This window comes from Oreochromis niloticus, linkage group LG23, assembly GCF_001858045.2.
Source record: "Oreochromis niloticus isolate F11D_XX linkage group LG23, O_niloticus_UMD_NMBU, whole genome shotgun sequence".
Lineage (NCBI taxonomy): Eukaryota > Metazoa > Chordata > Actinopteri > Cichliformes > Cichlidae > Oreochromis > Oreochromis niloticus.
The window spans coordinates 19,884,991-19,911,726 of record NC_031986.2 but is presented as its reverse complement, the minus strand read 5'-3'; the positions used below and the strand labels follow the sequence as shown (position 1 = coordinate 19,911,726).

Below are 26,736 nucleotides of genomic sequence, written 5' to 3'. Positions count from 1 at the left end.
CCCCTCCTCCCATAAGTCAAATAATCAAGTTGCAAGATGCAGTAATGACCAACATGCACGACTCTCTTTGTTCGACTAATTGGAAACGTCTGCAGGTCAGCGCTGCAGTAATTCCCTGCAATTTTCAGAGACATGTCAGGGAACAGAAAAGCCGGCCTCTTCTCGACCTTCCGCGTCATTTGAATTAAAATGTGTGGCATTGTTCTGCAGCTCGCGGTCATGACACCTCAGAAGAAAAACAACACCATTATACTGTTCATTATTAAGGACCACGCAAGACAAAACAACAACAACAGCATCAACAGCACCGGGGCTGATGAAATTTCTCCACGGATATCAGACAGGCTGAGCGTGCCAAGACGGGTTTTGATTTTATTATTTCTTTTTTCTTCCTTTCCTTTCCTTTTTTTTTAACGACAGCACATAGTCTAGTTTTTGAGGAAGCCTATTACTGTCCTCCCACACACACCCATCAGTAGCAGGCGCACCACGACCTCAATAACCCTCCACACACATATAGAGGCTGGCAGAGTCCATTTAAGACTCTGTAAATGCACCAGAGCGCTACTGCCATCAAGTGGCTGCTTTAGCACACAAACGCTGAGCACCAGTGCAGAAATACTTCAGTGTGAATCCTGCACACTTACACAGATGAACTATGAAACATTAACGTACTTAAATGAATCACAACACCCCTCATTTAAATAAAAAAATAGTCATATAGATTACACTGGAATAATGAGGGCTTTTACCTTTGGGGTACTTTTTACTGAAGTAGATTTCTGAATATACATTTCTACTTTTACTCATGTGAAACCATCTACTGCAATAAAAATTGCACTCATTTTAGCCACATTAAGGCATCCTCCTTAAAGGAATGTTTGGTTTTTGCAGGTGATGTGGTCTTTCTGGCTTCATCAAAAGGTAGATCATCTCTAACTCACTCAGGTTGAGTGCTGAGTGAGTTGCTTTCGCAAGATGAGTTTTTGTATCATTGGGTCTTGTTCATGAGCAAAGGGGAGGTGTAAGTTTTGATTTACTGGTGGAGTTACAGTGCTGTGCAAAAGTCTTGAGCCACCCCTCATTTCTTTATGCTCAGACTTTCTTGTCATGTTTTCTTTAGAGCAGCCTTGAGCAATAGCTCTCGAGGTCTTTTAAAGTTATTCTTTGGACATTGGCTGCTTTTCACTTATTTTCAGTCCAGTCCTTGTACCCGACCAGTTTCAGAGAAATGACTTGATTGTTAAGCCATTTAACACTGAGCTATGAGTCATTTAAGTATTTTTAAAAAGGCTCCTAACTTAACAGACATTCACAATTTGACTCACTCTCCAGTTTGTGTCTTTAGAGAAATTTGGGGCTTATTTTCATATTTGGTTTTTGATTCAGTGCAGTTCAAATACATTAAAAATACCCCAGAATATTTCAAATTACTCAACACCAAACACACCTCTGAAAGAAAAGCAATATAAGGCTATGTTTTTAATAGGAGAACAGACTCATTTAGAGCAAGTTAATTAAAACTGGATGATTACTGTAATAAAGGAGTGATATTGGCCTTGTTTTCAAAAAGTCCTTTAATTGACCGCACATCATTACAGTACATAGAATAGCTTCATCTTTAAGGCTTTCCTACACAAACGGCACAAAACCACTCAATACTGAAAACTATTTGGCATGAAAATAAAAGACAGGAAGCAGAAAGCGTGTCAGCTGTTGGCAGTGGAGTGTAGTGTAGCACAGTAAAGGGGTCTTTGCTCAACATCTCATCATAAGAAGTTAGAACAATAATGATGATTAAGAAGTTTAAAGAGGCACTTCTTCACCACAGCTCTGACGAGAATCAACAGACTCAGCAGTTCCTCCCGTGAGACTTCAAAAATCTGATTTGTCAAGGAGCAACAAAGGTAGAGGATGTAACGTCTTTATGTGGACCAGTTCTGCTTTTCCTATATTTTTGCATCCATCGTTCCAGTGGCCGAAGCTCACGTTAAACATGGGCAAAACGTACGTACAAGCAACCCTTTGGAGCCACAAACTCCAAACGCCATCTTATCAGGTAGTTCTTTTGCTCTTTATGATGTCAGTAAGAGCAGATGTCCTTACATATTGTCATCCCTACTGGGGATACACTAGGTTTGAGTGTGGGATGCTGCAATCTCTTCAAATCACATCAGGAGTGTTTTAGAAATGTAATCTTCAGTCTACAGAGGGTCTTTTATTTTGAAACTATCTGATTTCTATGCCCGAGCATAGAGACCCTTCTGAAACACGTCTGCTGGAATCAAAGCGCTTCCTTAAGTGAGTGCAGTGTATTCCCAGGCAGGTCAAAGGGATGAAGTGAGACCCATTTTAAGATAAATACGGATTATCTTGAACTGTGAATCATACAAAGCTACTCTAGTAGAGTCCAAGAATAAAAATATTCTTCCCATTTCCAGCTCTGTCCATTTTTAAGGTACCACAACCTGAAACTGCACTGAAAAAAAATTAAATTAAATGCATTTAAGAAATTTGAAAAATACAGTTTTAAGTATTACAGAGATTCCCAACAGACAGACCACAGACGTAACCAAATTATTGCAAGCTTATGTAAAAAATACATAAACAACCAACAGTACTTGTTTTTGTAATAAACAGTTTTTCAGATAGTTCAAACCACATTATAACTATATCAATGTCAACTGTCATATGAGGGGCAAACTAACTAATTTACCATCCACCTGAATGTGACGGAGCTCGTTGTTTTCTTTTCTTTTTTTACGCCTCGGTTATTCGCTTTATTCCCGCGACATTTGAGACATGAAATATATGGAGATCGCGTTAACACCACACATGATAATCTTGCGAATAATACGGTGCCATTAACTACCTGAACTGTAATTATATTTCATGTGGTTGCCTTTTCATTAACCTGAATCATTCTCATTGTACAGTTATGGTTACAGACTGTCTACACTCAGATTTTCAGTCGGAGGTTATTTTATGCTTGAATGAATTAAACCCAATTTTAATAAGCACCAGTTTAAATATTTGCATGTCAGAATCAGAAAAGATCACACAGGAGAAATCATCTTGATATTTTCAAGGAAATCTCTCAAATTAATCTGGAGACAGACATTTACTCACGCACTGTGAAGGTGTGCCGTCACAGGCTGTGCTTATTATTATTATTTCAAATTTTTATTACCAAAGTATTAGAAATTATTTTGGTCCCGCAATTAAACTTTATGTATTTTTACCTATTTTACTGCAACTATATTTGCCTGATTTTTATGCACTTTGTGACTTTTTCACCAATATATTTGCAGTCTTTGCAATTTGATTCATTTTATGCAAATGTTTTATTTCTGTTTCCTTTTTCTGTGCAACAGTGGAAACGTAGGGGAAGAACACTAAAAAAAAAAAAAAAAAAAAGACAAAACTTTGGTGAAAGTGTGCACATGTAATGTATAATTTACTGTTTGTTATTTACCTCTAAATTTACATTATTGTGCCTCATCATGACTATACAAAGAAAAGGAGAAAGGAGAGGTCATTTCTATGGGGAGGGAAGAGAAAGGTGACATTTTTTTAATTACAGAAATCTTTGGGGATCGTAGAAAGAGCTCCAGAACAACAGATATTAGTTAACTTTTAGAGAAACATTAAAATGATACATTAACTTAAATGGATTAAACTTCCCCAAGAAAAAAAATAAACAACACTGATTTTTAGAAAAGCAGGCCCTCAGTAGAAAAGAAAGCCTCTGTTTTATGTGCATTAAAGAAAAGGTTTCTTTTATTTATATACTAAGTAATCACAGGTTGAATTTAAACTTGTTGTAAAGCTTCTCTGTGTGCTGTATTTCTCATTCAGTATGTGGTAGTTTTCATGGTTAGTTACTTATGCTGCTGCTTCAAATTAAAAGCACTCAGCTAGACACAACTGAGAGGCTTTTATTGTGAATTTAGCTCCACACATTTGAAGCGTGGCCATGAAAATGATCTGTGGCACATTCAGATTGGGAACTGCTGTGTTACAGTACGATAACAAAAAAAACAAAAAACAAAAAACAAACAAACAAAAAAAAAAAACCCTGCCACAAGTTAAAATCCTCAGCTACCCATGAAGTCATTTGTGCTGTCGTCCAGTCAAAGCTGCACGTTGTATCATTACTTCTTTTAAAATCAGTTCAACAGTTTTCTTCCCATTTTAAAAGTAAATTAAGTTAAATAACATATCAAGAGGCACATTTACAAATGAAGGAATTTCCTTCACAGTCCACCGGAAGGTGTTGCAGTGCGCAGAGATCAGAGTTTCAAACCAAAGTGCCTGCTGCAAAAACCATCCATTAATGAAGTTTAGAAACCACTCCACCTCCAGAATTAAACCATTTCCAACTTGCTTCCAGTATTCAAGGATAATCCCCCATTTCACGATCATATGTACACACTACACTAGCTTTTAGAATAATCTGGGCACACAGTGTTTATAAACTGCAGAGGAATCACTTCACCACACAATAGGATTTTAACACTGAACTGGTGGACAGATGAACTTGTTTAGACAGGTCACTTTGCAGTAATGAAACACACCGGGGTTAAAGCCCTCTGTGTGTGCGTTCAATAGTTTTTAAATGAACATTCAATGTGCATTTTCTTCTGTGAAGACCGGATTGTCTTTGGGCGCTCCTCCGTCTGACACAGGGTGCGTTTGGTCTTTGTCAGAGTCTGTGTGTGACGTGTGGGTGGTGTCTGCTTGCGTGGGAGTTTCCATGGTGGATTTCGGCGGGTGTGCGCCGTCATCGCTCGAGTTTCTGTGCAAAGTCGCCACCGCCTCGTACTCGGCCACCGCCCGCTCATTAGGCACCTAGCAACATGAGAAACAAAAACATTGAGGGCGGCTGGCAGGAAGCCAGTTGAACATGTGGCACAATCACCGAACAACAGTTTAGGTTACATCTGCTAGATCATGTCTAACTGCTTCCAACAAAAGGCTAGCTGGAAAAACCTGCCTGAGCTGTTACTAGCCAACAAAGACATGGATACAATGGTGCTAATGCTAACACTAGTTGTTTACATAACGTATAAACTATGACAAGTATTTAAGAATCGGGTAACCTTCCCTGAACTTCCTCTGCTACTCTGACTGCTTCCAGGTCATCTTCAGACCTCAGCTCTCTCGTCCTGGCTGTTCCAGGCGCTCTAAAGAGCCTGTACGGTTCAGGCTGGACGGCACCATCGGTGCAGTCTGAACGTGTTTGCCGGTGGTTAATGAATAAAAAGATTTACTGCACTGTTAGCGAGGCTGCACGACCGCAACCGACACCTCTGTGCTTAAATTTGAAAGATTTGAACCAAATTTCAACCTCGACGAGTTTGTCGAGTGATGTTAAAACTATTATATAGAACATGTCAGTACTGATGTTGTTTCTACATTTTAGAGCCATAAGCAACGCTCAGTGTGTTCAAATATGACTACATTAGAAATGTATTCTGACCCAGGAGGAAAAAACAGCTAGAAGATGGGTCTGGTACTAAAATGTAGGTAAAAATGAGACCCTTCAGATGCTAAAAGACCCTTTAAAGTTTACCTGAAAAGCTCTTTTTGATATTTTCTCTGTTAAATCATTGGAAAACAGATCGAAACTCCAGGGTACCAGTTCTGGTTCCTGTTCCTCTGCTGAACACACATTAAAATGTTGTCATTTAACTACAGATGATGCTTTTCCATGAGATCAGATTTTTGGCTTTGGGTGTAAAATTGATTTGGCTTCAGTTTTTAAAAAGGGCTTAAATGGTTTTTTTTTAAATAAGTAAATCTCATTTACTTGAATGTATTACAAATTGTGCATCTGTATGTATATTGAGGGCCTGTAACTCACCAAATAGTCATCGTATACGTAATTTCATTAAATAGCCTGAAGTTATTGTACAAAAATGGCAAAAGTGGCTCCTAGATGTGAGCTTGTGTTTACTGCCAGAGCTTACTGCAGTGTTTTACAGTTTCATAACTGCAAACAGACTCTCACTCCCACACTATTTAACTTGTAAAAAAGACATTTACTTGTAACTAAAAATGCTAGCCCTTCATCTGGCAAAGAGAAGCTGTCTTAAATAGGAAGCAGCTGCAATCACACAGCCACTGAATACTGCACACAGCTTTAATGTAACTTAAGTATACCAAGGATGGATTAAGAAAATTTAATGAAATGCTGTCATATGATAGTAAATATTGTGAAAAAATGATTAGAAGTAGCAGCTTTAAACCCCCCCAAAAAAACCGCTGAGGATACGAAAATGAACAAATTTAACTGCATTAAAAAAAAGAATCAATATATTAAACAAAGCTAGCTTTTCATTATAAAGTAAATATATGTCCACCATATGTTTCCTATTATTTTTAACATCATTAGTGTTTGTTTTCACAGATGTCGGTGTTTTTTCTTCCTTTTTTTTTCTGCAGTTTAACAGATTTTTTTTTTTTTATGTTTGTAAAAATATTTTAAAAACTGTTAAAATTGAATTCAGTGACACAAAAGCTGTTATAATTTTCATCCTACATTTGTTTAGCAGCTTTAATGAAAATCTTGTGTTTTATCCCCTTATAGGAAGGCTTTACTGCTCAGCATGGCTTTTATTTTTTTATCATTTTACTGTGTTTAAACTAAACTCAGAGCAAAGTGCAGCTACGAGTCTTATTTAATCTTCAGATCAAATTGATTAAATAAGACTCTGACAAAATCTGATTTATTTGCTTGCACGGCTGCTACATTATGGAGAAGAAAAAAAAAAAAAAAGATATGCTCATTTTTCCCATAGCAAACATTACATCATTTTATCTGCAATTGTAATTATTAACTTAAACACAGTTATTGTTGTGTAATCGCAACAAGGAAATGGGAATAAATTTAAAAATATGTACACACTGCTATAAAAAGTGTTTTTTCCCCCTTCTATGAATAGTATAACTCTTCATAAAAACTGTACACGTGGTGATTTGTTTTTATAACTATTCTATCTGGATACTAAAGTTAGAGACAGCACGTCCAAGTAGTTTATGCTGTGGTTTTGGTGAGTTATATTCCAATTAGTCTGTCACTTAGCACAATTAACAGGTTGTGATGCACCCATATAGTCTATGGACGCAGCGTTTCACTGTTTGGCCAAGATGCCAACATTGAGTCCCAAAACAAACAGGTGATATTTATGTTATTTTTTATTTTGATAAAAAATAACATAATAACATAATAATATTCATTATTTTTATTTGAAAGGGACTGTGTACAATACTAACATAAATGTTGTTATTTGAGCCACTGTACCAGAGTTAGCTTAAAGCTCATTTGCATCTCTGCCATACCTTGGCAGGTCACATTTTTACCTACTTTTATGGTCACACAATAAAAAGTCTAAATTGCTAAAACAGTTTGTGAGTGAAAATGTACCAATGTTAAGAAAAGAAGCATGCGTTATTTATAACACAAGAAAGAGCTGCGAAGCAAAAAAAGAAGGCAAAAAATTTTATTTTATGCATATCATCTTCTTTTCTCAGCAAAGAAAATGATATGCGTATTTTTTTAACTATGAAAACTATTAAGTGCGTTTTGGCCAGAAAGTCTATAACAGTTGTATTTTAAAGATATATTATATTTAAAAACAGAATATATTGTTTTGGGACAATCTGCAGATAGCAGTAGTGCCATCAAAGCAACAAAAGACTGAAGTAGCTGCTTTACTGAGCACAGATTATCTAAATAGCTCATCAGTCAGGGGTAAAGTTCAGTGATCAGCTCCTGGCCACAAAAGCAGACCTCAGACCCCGCCCCCAGAGGGTGGGGTTGGAGGTGACATCACCGGGGAGTAACCCATACATGTAAGCGCCTCACATGACGTCAAGAGTCAGGTGTGGGCGGTTCACAGACACACAAAGACGTACATGCATGTACACGCCCACAACCCCCACACACATACGCAGGTATGCCTGAGTCACCGTTATCACCCCATGCATGAAAAAACACACACAGAAAATCCTGAACTACACCCCCACCTCACTCTCTCTCACACACACGCACTCACACACACACACACACGCACTCACACACACACACACACACACACACACACAGAGTAGTTTTCCATCAACCTTTGCACGCAACACCATCTCACCTTTCTTCAGTGTGTGTGTGTGTGGGCAGCCAGTCAGGAGGAAGTGTCAGATTAGTGAGTTAAAGCATGAAGAAGAGACAGTTCAGACACAACAGATGGAAACAGTGAGTTATTATGACACGCCGCCTTGTAATACAGCAGCTACAGCGGCATGTGGCTATTAAAAAAAAAAAAATTTACACACCATGTAAAATGTCCACAAATCAAAAGCCTTCCCTGATTTAAATCTTGCTGATGTCTATAACTGACCGAGCTCACTTCTAACAGTTTTCTTATTTTTATAGTTGTTGATCAGTCTGATTTGTTTTTACTCCTGTTTGGATCGCCAGTAAAGTCATCATCAGGAACATCCTCTTTTAACCAGACAGGCTGGCTGCTATTTTTAGATCTCTTCCTGAAAGTCCCGGTTTGACCACTTACATACTACAAAAAGCAACTCGTGCCTCGGGCTGACCCGGATTGCATCTGGTAATGAATGCCAGGTCTCGGGCAGTTTTCAGCTTAAAAGTCAACAGTTTAGAAGCATTAACGCTGGCGTTTGGCTATGTTGAGTTAAGGACTTTGTTCAGTTCTCAAAAAAAAAAAAAACAACAGGGTATAGCAGATGGTGATGATAAATCACGCAGATAAGATGCTGCTGGTTTGAAAATGTGCTAGAACAGGAGCAAAGATCACCCGTGAGGGGAAGAAACATGAAAAAACATGAATAAATAAAACAATCAGCACAAGAAGCTCTGACAGGCTTCAGACTTCTGTGATTTTAAATATGCAAACCGATATACAGAAAATATAGTTTTGAAATTTGCACTGTTAAAACTTTTATACATGTTAATTCTATAAGAATTTGGGACCTGGACCCTTTAGTTTCTTTTCTTGTTATTTAACTCTCCACAACATTTCTAATATTTACGGTAAAATAATTTTAATCTGCACAGCTTTTTCTTTGTTTTCACAGGAGTCAACGTATGCACACAGGAAACACACTGACCAGTCGTATGCTTTGTAACTCATTCTCTCAGCTAATCAAATCATTTATTCAGAGCATGTGTGAAAACAGAAACTCTGTGAGGAGACAAGCTGCAGAAGTCTGAAGAAAATCAGGGAACAGGACATAAAAGAAGGTGAAGCTAAGATAGTTTAATGTAGTTAAGGAAAAAGGAGAAAAGAAAAGTCAATTAAAAAAAATAATTAGTTTAGTATTGTATTTTCTTGACCCTCCAGGTCAATGTGAAAATTAATAATACGCACTGCTGAAAAACTGCTGGATTATACTTTCTTTGTTTTATTTGACAGCCAGTTGTTGGCTTCATACAGACACCCATGTCCAACTGTTAGGTTACTTCAGTTATACTACTTTGAATATGCCTGCTGTAGGCTCAGATGAACTTTAACAGGCTGATTTGGATGATAATGACAATCCTTTTGGTTTAATTCTTGAGGATCAAACCATTTGCGATCGATCCCAAAATTGAAACCCAATTTTTCTGCTCCGATTTCTTTTGGACTTTTTAACCTGGGTTTAGTTGTTGAGTCTAAAATTTCCAGTTTAAAACATTGAAAACTTACATTTTAAAAAGAAACTGAACTATCAAAGCTATTAGGTTTAAAATTACTTCCTTTTTTTCCCCCCTTTCTACGACTTATTTTTGATCTTGAACTGCTCGTATATCCTACCATTAGTTGGAAAGAACGTAATTTGGAACAAACCATCAGCCCAAAATAAACTTGGGAACGGCTCTAAGCTAAAGAACAGCAGTAACAGCAGCTACAGTAGCCCACATTACTGGTTGTTCAACATATTTTGAGAAAGCTGCTGGTGATAATGCACTGCTACGACACACGGACAATTGTCTGTAAAGCTCTGCGTAGGACAACCACGCAGGTCCCTCCCAATGCAGACTGCCACTGCACTGAACACAGGTCTCGCTCACCTCCTGCCCACTGTACCAGGTTTGCCTCCCTGTGACTTTGTGCATTCCCCAAAACTGGAACTAAAGTTGAAGGATCAGTGTTCTGAAGCAGTGGAGGACATCCAGCTCACATTACAGAGCCACAAGTATACACGGACGTAACAGGCCTTTCTGAAAAAAGCAGCTACATTGAAAACAGTCTGAGAACTCGAGTCTGATCTGATTAGAGATCAGCTGAAGTTAAAATCAGGTGAGGCTTTTGATATTCAGGTATCTGCTCTCAGAACTTTCTGATCACCCCTCATGTACACATAAATACATTTATCATATTCGATTCAGCGCACAATGACATCACTCTTACTTTGAAAGTCCAGGTCAACCAGGTCAGGTTGCTGCTGTGGTATTGAGTTGTCTCAGGTTTCATTCCCTGCTTATTCTAACTCAAACTCCACCTTCTTGGATTGCAGCTGCAGCAGACCTTGTGGTGGCACCACTTCTCCACCTGCTGCAGGGTTCTACATGTGGGGCTGACCTCCAGCTTGACAGAACAAGGACTAGCATCACCAGCTGCACTCCAAAATGGTGGAGGAGGAGTACCATGAAATGAAGACCCTACTACAGCGGCAGCTGATTGGTGCTCCACTATTTATTGTCACTAATTAAAAACGGTATCATTTACTAACTAATTTAACAAAGTGTGTAACATCTACACGGCTACACGTAGATCCTGCCTTGCCATCACAACAAAAATGATCTAATTCTCTGGGAAACATATTTGTTATATGGATGTCAAATTCTCAACTATGCAATCACCGATTTTAGTTTTTCTTTAATGTGGAAATCTAAATGCTTCAGCTCACCTCACTGCTGACAGAGCTGTCTCTACATTTAGCCACTTTTCGTACCCTTTTTGCTTTGTCTTTCCTGAAAAGACTGAGCTAAAAGTCTATGCACAGATAAATACTGAGGCTTCAGAGAGTGACAGAGACCTGCTGCGGCTTTTAGCTTCTGTAATCATAGCACACTGTTGATGATGTGGTTCGGCTGGAGGTTTCTTCCAGTTAAAAGGAAGTTTTTCCTTCCCACTGTCACCAAGTGCTTGCTCACAGGGGTCATCTGATTGATGGGTTTTCTCTGTATTATTATTATTATTTACCTGACAGTATAAAGTACCTTGAGGCCACTGATACTGCTATATGGCGCTCTATAAATAAAACTGTATTAAATTGACTGCAGAAGACAGAAAACTGTTCAGGAGAGTCCCAGTTTAATATTCCCACAACTTGAACCAAACATAACATTACTGTAAGTCTTCCAAAATGACTAGTTCTCACATTTTTAGTTCCCAAATCAGATTTTTGTTTTTCTCTTCATGTGCTCATGACTAACAAACTCTGCTCAGCTACTGTCTGTTCACCTGCAGTGGGTGAGGGTCTCGAGTGCTGTTCTTTGCCAGGCTGATCATCTCTTTGATCTGGACGAAGGCGAAGGCAATTGTGACCCAGGGGGCACCGGAAAGCATCCAAGCCGGCCTGTTCGGGTCCTCCTGATCCTCCTGATGTTTGGTCTTCCTTACTGGCAACAAGGGAGCCTGTCGCACTGGGGCCGGGCTGCCGTCGGTGGCGTGACTCTGCACCAGGTCGATGGTGGCGATGGGGACTGGACTAGAGGGCACAGGGATGTTCTCTGCTAGCATTTTGTCCTCTGGAAGAAGGTGCCGAGGGAAGAAAACACGAAACGACATAAAATATAGATTTTAAGGATCTGAATGTGTATCATGTCACAGCAAAAGCATCAGTTAAAACAGTTTGTTCTGCTAATCTAAAGCAGGGTATTCCAGACATACTTTTCCTCCACCTCTCTTGGTCACTCCCCAGAGCTCATGACCACCGGTGAGGGTTATAATGTAGATCTACTGGTAAATCAGAAGCTTTCCTCTCGATCAAAGCCCTCTCATTACCACATTATCTGTAAAACTGCACCAATCCACATCACTCATGAACATCCTGACACACTTAGACCCAACCCCGAGGGACAAACCCAGCAAAAGCAGTGGAAACATCACCAGCCGTGATCCAACATCCGGCTCAAAATATCAACAGGAAGCACAGCTTTTGTTTACTGCGGATCACATAGTTTTAGCTTTAATTTTTAAGCTACTCCTTTATCCACAAGGGGCTAAGTTCAAGGCATTAGTGTTTCCTCCTGGGATCAAACCAGGAATCTTTCACTTGTTAGGCAAATCTGTACACCTCAACACTATGGAGCTACTTTTAAGTGTAAAAAAACATCGACAAGACAAGTTTCCATCCATTTCCTTTGAGAAGGTGATTCTTATGCTGTGTTCTTACACTTCTTATTAGACAAGATTAGTTAATGCTGTAGTTTTCTAAATATTGCAGAAACTATACACCTGCGATCCACTTAGTGACATACAAAACATGCCTAATGTGCATATCTGCGATCCTGTTTATTTGTATGCATTTTTCCCACCTTTGCCTTCACTGTCTCCGGTCAGACACTGGATGAAGGAGAAGATGAGGAGGATGACGAGGGAGGCCATGCCGATTCCTCTGAACGTCTGTGCGGCACCTGCAGAGCAAACAGGGAAACCATTAGCAAGATGAACTCATATTTCGCCTGTGTTTCCTACCCTAAAGCAGCTCAAACAAAACCACTTACACGACACCGGTACTGCATTTAAACATTAGCCAGTGTGCTGCAAGACAATTTTCGCCTCACGTGCTTGTTTCATACCAAAATAATTGACGAATACTCCTCCGACCATGGCTCCGCAGCCGCGGCCCAGCCCAAGGTGCAGGCCCTGCAGGATTCCCTGTGCCGACGTCCTGAGAGCCGGCGGGACCGCGGCGCTCAGGAAGGAGATACAAGCTGCCCAAACTGAGGCGTGGGTCACACCTGGAGGACATATAGGGACATACAGAGGGTCACAGCTGAATCTGGATTTAAATAAACTCAAGCATCCCGATGTATTCAATTAACTCCAACATCTCAGCTTTAGAGTCATTACATCGGCAGCATGTGTTGAAGAAATACAGGCAGAGCCTCTGAAATTATTATGTTTTTTAACAATTGGCCAGATTTTCAACTTAAAAACACTTTCAGTTGAAAATGAGTTTGCTTAAACATTTCATCACAACATTTAAAGTCAATGTCATGAAGCTTGGATAACGTTCATTAGTGGACTATAGGGCACATTTGAAAAGCACAGAGGCAGAATTTAAACTATATTAAAGCTACTAACACTGCTATTAGTAGCATTCATATTAGCAGACTTGCACGAGTTTATGATATTAAACATGCAGGGTGTTGCCTCCATAATGCATTGGTGTACCTTGCAGCATTAATGTTCACACATTAATGCCTCCTCTTAGACAAAGATCAGCTCTCTGTGCTGCCTCCAAACTCCAATCAAGTGTCAATAACCTGCAGATATTGACTGCTGCATTCTTTATTTATTTTTCTATTGTTATCTATTATCTCAATCTATTTCTAACTCACCTTTTTCTTCTTGGCCCTTCAGCAAGTGAATTGCTCTACTGTGGGATTAAATAAAGTCTATGAGAATTTGGCTTTTCATTAGGGCTGCACGATTTTGCATAAAATGAGAATCACGATTTTTTTGCTTAGAATTGAGATCACGATTCTCTCACAATTTTCTTTTCCAATATAAATATTTATTGCACTTATTAAATGCACATCAACTTCGTAACAGTTGAGACTGAACATAAAAACAAATGTCACACTTGTCTACTCTTACGTACAAAACCTTAAAATACTTTTAACAATAACATTTTGAACAGTATTCTTTCCGTGTGTAAGGTGATGAGAGAGGTAAGTGATAGCCTCTGTAATTTCTTTGTGCTTGCGGGAGTTCGATGGGTATGGGGAAGCGCTGTATAAGGTTCCCGTTATTGATGCTTGGGTGGTTGACCGGGACGGATTTGTCCTGTCACTTTCTTGGCCTTTACAGCTTCGTCATATTGCACTTTATGGTGACGTTTAAGGTGGTTATACAAATTCGTAGTGTTAGCTTGCGGTGCTGCTACTATGGCAAAACACAGCTTGCAAATGATATCTTTTTAACTCTCATCGTCTTCTTTGAAACCAAAAAAAACTTCCACACGGAGGAATGAGAACCTTCCATCCATCCATCCATCTTCTTCCACTTTATCCGGGGCCAGGTCGCGGGGGCAGCAGCCTAAGCAGAGAAGCCCAGACCTCCCTCTCCCCAGCCACCTCCTCCAGCTTATCCGGGCGAACATCAAGGCGTTCCCAGGCCAGCCGAGAGATATAATCTCTCCAGCGTGTCCTGGGTCTGCCCGGGGCCTCCTCCCGGTGGGATATGCCCGGAACACCTCACCCAGGAGGCGCCCAGGAGGCATCCTTGTCAGATGCCTGAACCACCTCAACTGGCTCCTTTCGATGTGGAGGAGCAGCGGCTCTACTCTGAGCCCCTCCCGGATGGCTGAACTTCTCACCCCATCTCTAAGGGAGAGGCCAGCCACCCTTCGGAGGAAGCTAATTTCCGCTGTTTGTTTCTCGTTCTTTCGGTCACTACCCACAGCTCGTGGCCATAGGTGAGGGTAGGGACGTAGATCGACCGGTAAATTGAGAGCTTCGCTTTTACACTCAGCTCCCTCTTCACCACGACGGACCGGTGCAGCGTCGCTCGCGAACAAGACCCCGAGATACTTGAACTCCTCCACTTGGGGCAGGAGGGAGGAATGAGAACCTTTTCTTGGAATTAATGTTACAGTGCGGTTGTCATTCTCACCGCCATCAGCGAGCTTTTCCTCTGCGCTCATTGTGTTTTCTCCCCTCAGGCAGTTTCTCTCACGTGCTCTCCATTGTTTTTTCCCTGCCAGCTGGCTTCTGTATCACGTGTATAAGGCTCCGCCCTTGTCATTTGTTGAGCAGGAAGAGTGAGCGCTTGTTTTCATGCAGATTATGTCCCGGATCAAAATGCGGTACAAGCGTCATCTTTTTTTTTTTTTTTTTTTTCTTTTTAAATCATCGTCATTTGGAAATGAGATCGCACATAAGTATGAATTGAGATCGCGATTTTCTAACGATTAATTGTGCAGCCCTACTTTTCATGCATTGCAAGGTCAAATGTCACAAATTAAATTATTTTTCTTACTTCTCCACTGCCAAGTGTCAACCATTTGTGGCCTCTAGGGAATAAATGCTGACATATATGTTTAATTTAACTGCAGTGACAGTTTTTTTTCATCACCTCAGCTCAGCTTCCTCTCTGCAGACCTGAACATGAGGCGTAACGTGATTGCAGCTAATCGTATCAAGGTAAAAAGCAGGCTGCCTCAGCCCTTCCTGTTTTTACACCGCATGTGTTACAAATGCTAAATATAATTTTAGACTTTTCGAAATTGTGTCATTCTCAGCGTAACGCTGAACCAACAGGTGGAGCACTTAGAGCTGAAGCCCCGGTGCAGCTTTCACGTGTTTATTCTGCGAGGCTTAGGTGTTTTCTCAGGGCGGATGTCTCATGCAAAGAGTGAGCCACAGAGAGCAGCTGTTCACCGCTCAAGTCTTCACTGTAGTTTTATTGTATACACTGCATTTCTCACCTTACTTTGCATTGGTTACATAAAGTCAAAGATAAATTAGAAATACAGTATTAATGATCTGGGATGCCAATTCATATGATGTGATGGGAATATAAATATATCAAATTAATTAATATATAATAAAAATATTTTAATATTGAATAGAATATATAAATAAAACTATTAAAAATTAAAAAACATAAAAACACAAAATAGAAAAATAAAATTTAAATAATGATACTTACAAAAATACATAAATAAAAATGAAAAAAAAAAAACTAAAATAAAAACATAAAATGTATATTTAGTAAAAAAATGTATTAATGTTTTAGATTTCTAAAATTTGTGTTGCTGCTGACTGTGGCTTTAGTTTCCACTAACTGTGAATCTGAGCCTACAAAGGAACTGAACTGACTGAGTGAAGACTGAAAAGCTCATTAATGTGAACATCAGAAAGACAGAAGACAGATTGCTGCTAAGTGTTCTGTAAACCGCAGCAGCTCCCGAACAGGAAACAAACCGCTCATAAATAGGACCTATGACGTCATATTATCAGTATTTTCCTTTTTAAAACTGATCAGCCCTGCTTTGAGAAAGCTGTTGCTTGCACAGAAAAGCCAGCGTTCATTATCCGGGCTGAAAAAAAGTGACATGGTTTGCAAGTTTGCATTTGACTGATTTATGACTAAGAGAAAGAGGACTTTTTCTCTGTTATTTTCAAGTGCGGCAGCGCCCTGCACGTTCTTTCTGACGACACCTCTGTTAATATCCTCTCTTTATGTTGCAATGCTGCAACAATAAAGGAAACAGCACAGTAATATAGATCATGCGGTTGAGAATCCGGGCCGTTTCCCTCTTCTTCAGTTTTTTTCTCGTACTTTACAGCTTTCTGTCATCTGCTGCAGCCCTGAATGCCTTCTGCTAACCAACGATACTGAAACGGAAGAAAAACGCTGTCTGATAAGGCACCATGCTGGACAAACAAAGCCATTTCCAGGCCTTTCCTGTCCTCTGGGTCCTAAAGTCCCAATACTCCCTGCAGACACAGAAAGGGTTACCTTGAAGGATCTCCATGGGCAGGACGATCCAGGCGTTCTCCAGGTAGGAGATGTACAGGTAGCGAGCTGTGTTGCAGGCCAGGCCGATGTACAGCACTCTAAGGAAGGAAAGAGAAGAAACATGAGACTTGTTGCAATTAATTACCAACTCAGTCCTGAGCTGTTGTTTCTTTGCTTTAGTGATGTTTGGTAAGACTGATATGCATTTTAAATCCTAATAACATCTTTCCAAGGACTGAAGAAATGTCTTCAACTGTTTCTATCCTGTAAGCATCCCGATTCTTAGTTTTACTGGAAGCATGACCATTAGGATGAACTGGTTGTGATAAGGCCACAACTTCAGTCAGTATAATCGTTCATCATTTGAATCCTTGTTTAAGCTTTGCTCTTTTGTTCTTCTACATCAGCAAAGACAACAAATTCATCCTGTAACTAAAAATGAGCATCAGTTCGTCTGGATCTGCTTGTCCTTCTTCTTAAACCCAAACCTGCTGCAGTTTGTTTATCAGACAAAAATATTTTGTGCTATTTAACTGTTTCTTTATTGCAATAAATATTAAAGTTATGACCCAATGGTACAGAGCATACTGCTGAAAAACTGACAAACACTGAAGCTGGTAAAAAGTCTTTAAAGTCAGCTGACTGATTTATTCTGGTGGTTTTTTGTTGCTACAAAAACAGGAAATGTATTTCAGTTATATGAGCCTGTATTTAACTGTTCGCCTCATTGATCTTTCTGCTCTTCTTCTGTGGTGCTTTTCGTAGCCATCAAGGAGGCTTTGTGCTGCCATTTCGAGAACAATACGGCACAACACGCACCGAGTTCATCGCGCTCATCACCGGGATTATTTTAATGTTTGTTCATCAGCTGAAGCGTTACTGAACACACAGACACACTCTGTTCTTTGGGTGTGTGAACACTGAACTCTACAAGCTCGCTCGCTGAAAACAACGTTACAGGGAAAAGTCGTGTTGTCAGCATTTCCTAAAGATAATAACAACGAATGAGAGCTGTTAGGCCTCAGCCACACAGGCCTAGAGACTGGACCGTCAGTCCTGGCAACCTCTGGCTGATAGGGAAAAATGTGTATCCCCAAACTGGTTGGCCACCTTTATTATGAAACTAGTTATAAAGAGCGTGCTGCACCAAAAATCTTGTTTCGATTGCTTTGGTTACATGGATGACACCAAATAGTCGGCATTTCAAAAACATTTCAAAGGGGCACAACTTTTATTTACTTGTATGGTTCCCTTCACACTTTTCACAGCTTCACGATCGCTTAGAGCAGGGGTGCCCAATCCTAGTCCTCGAGAGCTACTGTCCTGCAGCTTTTAGATGCATCCCTACTCCAACACAGCTGAATCAAATGGTTTGATGACCTCTTCAGCATGCCATCAAGTTTGGCAAAGGCCTGATAACAAGACATTCATTTGATTCAGGTGTGTTGGAACAAGGATGAATCTAAAAGCTGCAGGACAGTAGCTCTCGAGGACTAGGATTGGGCACCCCTGGCTTAGAGAGTAGTTGGCAAGTTTTTGCAGACAAGTCGGCGTCTTCCATGCAAACTACAGGCAAGCACAGTAAACTGCTGGCAACCAAAGCAATTACAAAGAAGTTTTTGCTGCAGCACCCTCTTTGCGCCTATTATTGCCTACAGACAGCCAGTCTGTTGCCAAATAAATACAAGTTATATGACTGAAGAAGTTGTTCCTGTGGCCTTTTGGGCACAGGTGGTTTTCATATTCATGTTCAGGCCTAACGGGGTACAATCAATACATTTCCTGCACACAAGCACAGGGATCTAATAACGTTCAGCTCTTGCTGCAGTGGTGCAGAGCGACTGACCAACATCTGACCTGCTTAACATTTAGCGTCCCTCTCTCTCTCTCTCTCTAAGAGCTTAGAAACTCTGACTAGCAAACCCAGACATGTTTTAAAGATGTGAACTTGGAAGTATTCAAATGAAGAAGTATGAATTTTAAGTTGTGATGATGTTTTCAGGCTGCCTTGTTGCCTGATAATGATCTAAACCTCCAAAATATTTCAAGTGTTACAACAAAGCAGAGAACAGAAACTTTAAAAATAACAACAACAACAAATAAATAAAGCTAATGTTTACTGCACCTCTGTTTACAGCGATTATCTGATTTGGTGTGGTGGGAAACTGCGATAATCCTCACAAGAAAGTACATCTTTAGATTCTGGACATTAAGAGTTAAGTCTGTCCTCTAAGATGGACTCCATTAAGTGCTAAACTGAGCACATCTGAGCAGTAGCAGATGGTCTCTGTGCTAACAGGTCGGTTTAAAAGGGTCAACACATTAAACCTTCAGCCTGAGGTCACTTATTAACGTGCTCTCATCGGTTAAAATGAAAGCAAGTGACCACCAGAGAGGAAGCTGCTGCTCAGACGCTACAGTGAAACAGGAAGTGTGCTCACTAGACAGAGTCACATCCTGAAAACACACAGCAAGATGAAGGGCGTGTTTGCATGAGACTGAATATACACACAGAGTCACTAATGCAGATTAAGAGGAACCAGACAGCCTGTGGGTCTGTAAAGGCTGTCACTGTCTTCTATGAAAGGGTGCTTTCAAAAACAGGTGAAATTTTCTCATTGCTTTAAAATTCCTAAAGGTTTCAATGCATATGAACAGAAAGGAGCTACTGTTAATATTTTTAACCAGTGTGTCCAGATTTTACACATAATGAAATAATGGCACAGCAAGCTGCTTTTGATTGGCTAAAATGAAACATGGGAAATGATATTAGGCTTCACAGCTTCGAGAAGCAAAGATGACTTCCAAAAACATTTCTGCTAATGCTTCTAGTTACTTAAAAATCTACCATCAACTCTGAAAGTGAACTAAAAGTCCCCACTGTGATCACAGAGAAAGTTGAGGTCTGTCACGTCAACGCAGCCGTATGGTGGCCAGCAGAAGTTCCCAAGGCGCATATTCTGGACAGTGCTTACAAGCGTGGACATCCGTCATAGGACTGTATGAAGGAGGAAGATGCTGATCTGAGGAATGAGCTGGATCAGAAAAACGACAAACCGATCCTCAAACAGCTGAAGCTCTCCCTCTCTATTAGCTTCCTACTCCTCGTCTCATGTTGATGTAAAAATTTGAAAACTATTGTTTTTAAATTGCAAAAGGCTGAACAGAAAACACGTTTATCTCTCTGCCCATTAGATGACACTACCCAGACTGCTCTACAACATATTACAACATTTAAAAGCTGAGATAGCGAGCAGCTGGATGGTTTTTCATCCTATTGTTGCATTTTTCCGTTTGTTGACATTTACGGCGATGATGTGCATTACCTAGATGGCCTGATTTGTCTGTCAGAGGCACTGAAATCAAACAGCTTCTGACCTGTGTCCGTATAAAAATCCCCACTGATCTCTTGCATAAGCACCTCCTTGTAGTGAGCATTCCTGTTCAGTTTATTTATATTTTTGCTTCTACTTTAAAGTTAGATAAGTCTAAATATTCCCCAGTTTTAATCTTCTAACTTCCAGTGGAGAAACAAAGACATTACTACTTTCATGCCCTGTGTTTTGCTCATGTACTAACTTATATTACATTCTGTATTTTTGTTATTCTAAATAAAGGAAAAGTGAAATGTGTGTAGTTTAAGATAATCAGCAGCCTTGAGGGGAATAGAAATACTCTGAAACATTATGAATAAAAGTTTCGTTGCTAACCGGAGGCCTGGTAACCACAGTCACAGTCATGTCAGTTAGTCCCACTATTTTCACTTTTTGCCAGTGAACAGGTGAGTAAATTCTTCTCTTTTGAGGCCTCTAAAAGTAAAACAAAGGACAGAAAGTACTCCACTTCTGACACCAGAGAAACTGAGCTCATCATTCATTATTCAGGTACATTATAGACCTCGTCTAGCTTCTATGACTGCCTCATTTTGTCTGAGTAATTGCTGCATGCTCCCAACTATCAGTGGCTTCGTACAAGGCTTTTGATTAATGTGAGGAACAGAAATATCAGCATGTCCTGCAGGTGTATTTATTAAGTACTTCAGTTAAATTTGCTCCATCTTCACCTCACGTAGACTTGAGAGCTCTTTGAAAGTCAACAGCAGAGATGGATCTGTGAAATCTAACCCCTCGTTCTCAGATGTCGAAGCTACCCGAAGGGTCCGACCCTGAATTCAATGGCAGCATTGTTCCAAAGAGGAGCGCTCACTTGTCACGGCTCTGACACCAAACACAGCGAGGCGATGACTGAACTGTTTGGACCCACCATTAATGCGATGAATGCACAGTTTAAATGGTTGATCAAGAGTTTTTGCTTTTAAAAAGTTTAAAGCTTTTAAAGAAAGCATGGAAGTTGTTTTTGGTCATTTATTTGAGAAGATGGATTTTTTTTAAACAGCTTACAGATTTCTTTGATTTTATGGCGGAAGAGTTCGATCAGAGGCAGCTGAACACGAGGAAAAAGAAAATCATGCCCCAGCTTTGGTAATACAGATGAACTGGCTCTCTAAATAGCCCAGAAGGAGAGATAGTACTGTGTATCTAAGGGGGAACATCACCTATGTGAAACCTGACAGCATAATAATAAATAACTAGTAAATAATTCATTAGTTAATTACCAGATGAGATGTTTCTGTTTTGGTTCCCATGATTATCAAAAACAAAAATATTTGGGACAAAAAAAGTCAAAAAATAAGTTCAAAGTAAACTTGATCTCCAAGCAGCCTTAAGGAATATCAACACAGGAAGCAGCTAGCAGCAACATACAACACAAAATGTCAATGACAACATGCAAAACAACCACTGACGACGCAAAAGTGGACAGGTCCTGTGCGAAACTTTTCAAATTTTTACGCAAGCGACTAAAGAGCAACCAATGAAATTCAAAGATACACTGGCAGACATGTGAGAGAGTGGTATTATGGTTAACCAGGCAAGTGGAACCTGGCATGCTCGCTAGCAACCAACTACCAGCTACTAACTGATGTGTGAAGAGAAAATCTCTGTATATGTAGGAGGAGCTTTAGTGCTTTGTAGTGTTTGTTCTTACCTGATGTGTCCCACGAGCTCGATGAACTTGTGGCTGGTGAAATACGCAGCCAGCTCTGAGATGTGGCTGAGGACGGAGCAGACCCCAAAGAGCGTGGTGGTCCCGCCCAGGTCCTCCAAGTGCCAGTACAGGAAGCTGAAGACGAAGCCGTAGCCGAAGCCCATGAACCAGGCGACGAAGAGGACGGAGCTGTAGCGCACGCTGCACAGCAGCTTCAGGAGGTCACTGTAGTGGAACTCCTGGGTGGTGTCGGGGTTGCTGGGGGACTGGTCTGAAGCGACTGACTCCCTCTCAGTGTTCGCTGAGTCTTCCACCACCTCTGGAACTTCCTGCTGGTATTCACCACCATTCTCAAAGTAAAACTGAGTGGCCACAATCAACGCCACAGCCATCAGAACACCAAAGACAATGAAGGCGAGCTGGTAGTTGTGAAGGCGATAATCCGGCACAGCACAACCAGTGCCTTCGATTGCCACAGTGATATGAGTGTGGTCAATCCAAATCCCCACCAGCAGCATTGCCAGACCCCAACCCAGAGAGCCCCACATCCTCTGCAGGCCGTAACGGTCGCGGGCTTTACCGAGATACTGCAGGGTCACCGTGTCCACGATGGTGACGGCGGGGGCGCTGAAGAACTCGCCCACAATGATGACAAGCAGGATGAGCAGGAAGATGGACTCCACCTGGTCCCTGTTGTAGATGATCTCGGGTGTTGGAGCAGGACTAGTGGTGGTCGTGGTGGTGGCCTGCAGAGTGGTGTTTGGTACAAGCTGGGTGGTGTTTAGTAAATTAAATGGAGGGTATGTTGTGGTTGTGTTGGCATCCACACTACGTTCCAGCCTGTGGAGCACGACGACGTAGGAGTCCAAGAGTTCACGCACCTCCATTAGGCTTCGCCGACTTCTGGTGTGGTTAGTGGAGTTGCTTGGTTGTGTTACGTTCTCCTGAGGCTGGACCGTCACCACAGGCGGAAGCGTCGTGGTGAGAGAACTTCCCTTTTCCTCACATACCATTTCCGCAGGTTTGACAAACCCGATGCCGCAGTTGAACATTAACCAGCACAGAACGGAAAACAGCAGCACGACTTTTCCTTTCTTGAAACGGTCCGCTACTACACCCCAGAAGGGGGCGCTGCAAAATTCAATGAAGTAGCGGATGCCGACGAGCAGCCCACTGCGGCTGGCTGACATGCCAAGCTGCTTGTAATACACGGCCAGCAGTGGGTGCAACGAGCCGTAGGCAGCATAGAAAAAGAAGTAGAAGACTTTGGAGATGAGGAGGTGGCTGTTGATGCGGAGGCACATCCTCTCGCAGCAGTCCATGGAATTTGGCTGTGAGGCCGCCGCTGCCGCCTGATCAGGCGCCATCTCAGAGCCGGGCCCTGGTGGCGCTGTGACAGCCTCTTGCTGGGCCATGGAGAGGGTGTTGAAGGGCTCAGCGAGGACATACTTCCTCTTCTGCTCCTCCTCATCATCTGTCAGGATGGCAACCTTGTCGTCAGCTGGCATATCTGGAAGATAAGGAAATGAGGGTTAGGGTAACGCCACAGTAACCAAATGAGGCTAAATTCATCATGTAACTACTTCACTGTGAGACATCATTAGTAGTTTTCTGCTACAATATAAGTTACAACAGAAATCTGCTAATAGGACCCAGAAATAACCCGAAAGAATAAGAGAAATGTTTTAATATTAAATATTTTTAAAACAGAAAAAGAACATTTGTGAATAACTTGTTTGACTACGAGAGAAAACAAAAAGAGCAAACCTTGATCACAACATGTCTTTGTGTTTCTGTGAAAGGGCTGAGTTCTCTGGAGACTTTCCAAAAACAATACTTGTCTGACTGTGGCCAAAATCAAACAACCGGTATAAATAGATCTGCCTCTGGAGGAACATTTAGGCAGTTCTGAATACTGTAGACAAGCCCAGCTGCTTTAAAAAAACCATCTATTCAGAGTGGCATTATGGAATATTAACTTAAGGATTATGTCTTAAACAGAGCTCCTAACCTGAACCTATGTTGGGTAATATAATCCAGATTATGGCTGCCCTCTGCCACCCCTGGACACCATCACCAGGTCCTCCTGTCTCGGGAAAGCCAGGACCATCACAGGTGACCCCTGCACCCCACCCACCACCTGTTTGACCGGTTGCCCTTTGGTAGACACTCAGGTCAATCAGGTCCCACACCTCCAGACTCACAATCAGCTTCTTCCCCTGGGCCGTTCGGACTGTCAGCTAACGCCATCCCCCACACCCAATCCCTGCACACTCACTTCACCAGCCATGGTCTGAGTAACCCTCATCATTCAGACAACTAACAAATGGACTCTATACTCAGACCAAGTCCTCTGCACTACTTCTATGCACTTTGTTCTCTAATATGTAGTCATTTTTGATCGACGCCTGGTGTCAAATACAACCAAATGGTTAAAAGCTATCAAGTAATCTGGTTCCAGATGGGACAAAAGTCTCACAGAATCTGAATTTGAAACTCTCCTGGATGTTTTCTTGATTACATAATCTATAGATTAAAAGAGTCTAAATGCAGGAGGTGATGGTCTAGATCAGGGGTGGGCAATCTCAGTCCACGAGGGCCGGTGTCCCTGCAGGTTTTAGATGTGTCCTCGAACCAACACAGCTGATTTAAACGGCTAAATTAGCTCCTCAACATGTCCTGAAGTTCTCCAGAGGCCTGGTAACGAACTAATCATGTGATTCAGGTGTGTTGACCAAGGTGAGATCTAAAACCTGCAGGGACACCGGCCCTCGTGGACTGAGATTGCCCACCCCTGGTCTAGATCTAGTCTCATGTGGTCCAGGAGCCAAAAGAAAAAAAAAACAAAAAAAAACAACTCTCTTAATCACATGTTTTGTGTGAAAGACATGTCTGAAACTGTTTTTCAAAACATTTATTGAAACTGTTTGGTAATGAATAATAATCCACATTAGAACAGTATCAACATAGTGGTCCATGGTCTAGACGTGGTGTCATGAGGTCTACATGATAGAAAAACTGTGAATCCAAGCATTCTGAGATACAATAAAAGGTTCAAAGAATCTGATTCTGTGTTTTAAATGGCCCTGATGGGTGCTAGGTAATATAATCCATACTAGAAGGGTCTAAATGTGTAGAGTATTGTCCAAATTGGTAAAAAGCAATGAAATCATCATATTTCTGTGTCACAGTATTCACATATATTAAAACAATCTGTACACTCTCCCTTGTCCAAATTAAAGGACTCTAAATGGACGAGTTCCTGGTACTATAATCCGACCTGTGTAACGTCAGTGTTTGTGGATGTACTCTGAAGGTCCTGGTTAGACTCCCTGAAGGTCCCTAAGCCTTACTTTGAGATCCACTTGTGTGTCGTGACAACAATAAAACTGAAAGCTGAGCAGCAGTCACCAATACAGATATTTCAGCAAACATACAACCTCTGGAGGTCCTCAGACCCCAGTTTGTAAGCCGTCCATCTATCAGTGATGGTCTCCGCGGAAGTGTCAGACATGTTAAACAAAACTACGGGTTATTTAAATTGTATAAAACAAACCAAAGTCGGAACGTTTAAGGGGCAATTTAAGGAACTGCTAAGGAAGTGCTGGCGCTCATTTAAACCCGGTTAAACACAAAGGAAGTGTCTGCGAATGTCAGGACTTCTACCATGTAACCCTAAATTAAACGTTTTAAACATGTATTTCACGAGACTTTATTTAAAATAAAGGACAAATTTAACGATAACGGAAACTAATGTTCTTACCTGCTCAGGTCACCGCTCCCATTAAACTATGACTGCGCAGTTTCTCTTCAATTTTCTCGCTTCTCCTGCGGACATTTTTCACAAAAAACGTTCAAACTACCGCTTTTATTTTCTGTGAAATATTTACAGTCTCCGACATAAGTTCATGTTTTAATTCGGGGGGAATTTCAGGTCTTTCTCGTCTCCGTCTGTCTTTGTATTGAGAACAACGGCAGCTCGTCAAACCGGAGCCTCCACCTGTCCAGAAAACAGAGCCGCCACGGTCAAGCCCGCCATTGGGACCTCTACGACAACATGCCAAGACTTTCAAAATAAAGCTCATACGTATGCGCTACCTTATTTAGCTTTATTAAATTGTATTTATTTTTAAATTATTTGATAATTTGGACTAATTCCTGCCAGAAATATAAAATAATACAATTTAAATTAAATTTCACAATTAAATGAAAGACTCTGAATAAAGTTAATAATTGTTTTTTTTATAATTTACTGTTTGTTTTATTTTTGTTTTTTGTTTTTTAATTATTAAGTTTAAAAAAATGTTGTAATCTGTTCAGGTAACACATAATAAAATATTGCCATAAGCACATTGGTACAGTATTTAGAAAAAAGGGGAAAACAGTTTAAAATTAAAAATTAAAATTTTCTTGGGGAAGAAATTGTTTTAGAAAAGTTAACATGTTCGGTTTTAGAAAGTTTTTTTTTTTTTAAAAAAACAAACAAACATTTGTTCATTTTATTTAACAAAAATGTTGCTACTTTTGTGTGTTTTGTGGCCTACTTTTTTTCAAACCTGATGGCACCGTTGTGCTTTTAAGTTTTCATCACATCCGGTAGTTGCCTGGTGTAAATTCTCGCAACTTGATACCACAAAGCGACTCCGCCTAAACGTCTCCAGTGCCTCAATTAAAGGGGAAAGTGCCATTAATCGCAGTCAAAACATACAAAAACACAGCAATAATTCATTTTTAAAGAGACAAAGGCAGTTCAAAGTGACGGTAGGACTCCCTGAAAGCTTATTAGTCTACAACAATAAAACATTTTTCACCATAAGGAGCATTTTGCATCTTTCTTATGATCATTATCAAATTATTATCCAATAATCATACAGAAACTCTCTTGTTTATTGCACTCATGCCCAGTTTTAGAGGAACAGTAATCAAACCTTCCTCTTTAAGAGGCTTCATATTATATTTTAGCTGTAAAAATCATGAACTG

At 40.6% G+C, this 26,736-nt stretch overlaps 1 protein-coding gene across 2 annotated transcripts; it reads right to left on the bottom strand.

The window, feature by feature from the left end:
- Positions 1 to 1,559: 1,559 nt before the first annotated feature.
- Positions 1,560 to 25,812, bottom strand: mfsd6a (major facilitator superfamily domain containing 6a). Of its 2 annotated transcripts, XM_019351891.2 has the most exons (8): positions 25,519 to 25,812; positions 21,756 to 23,265; positions 16,710 to 16,807; positions 12,818 to 12,979; positions 12,554 to 12,652; positions 11,478 to 11,764; positions 8,151 to 8,154; positions 4,709 to 4,851 (listed from the first exon to the last, which is right to left on the bottom strand). In XM_019351891.2, exons 2-8 carry the CDS (start codon positions 23,261 to 23,263, stop codon positions 4,844 to 4,846), a joined length of 2,166 nt encoding a protein of 721 aa, XP_019207436.1. In that variant the 5' UTR covers positions 23,264 to 23,265; positions 25,519 to 25,812; the 3' UTR covers positions 4,709 to 4,843. The 2 variants fall into 2 exon arrangements, with proteins under 2 accessions (XP_003446625.1, XP_019207436.1); XM_003446577.5 differs by lacking the exon at positions 8,151 to 8,154 and having other exon boundaries at positions 1,560 to 4,851.
- Positions 25,813 to 26,736: the final 924 nt, after the last annotated feature.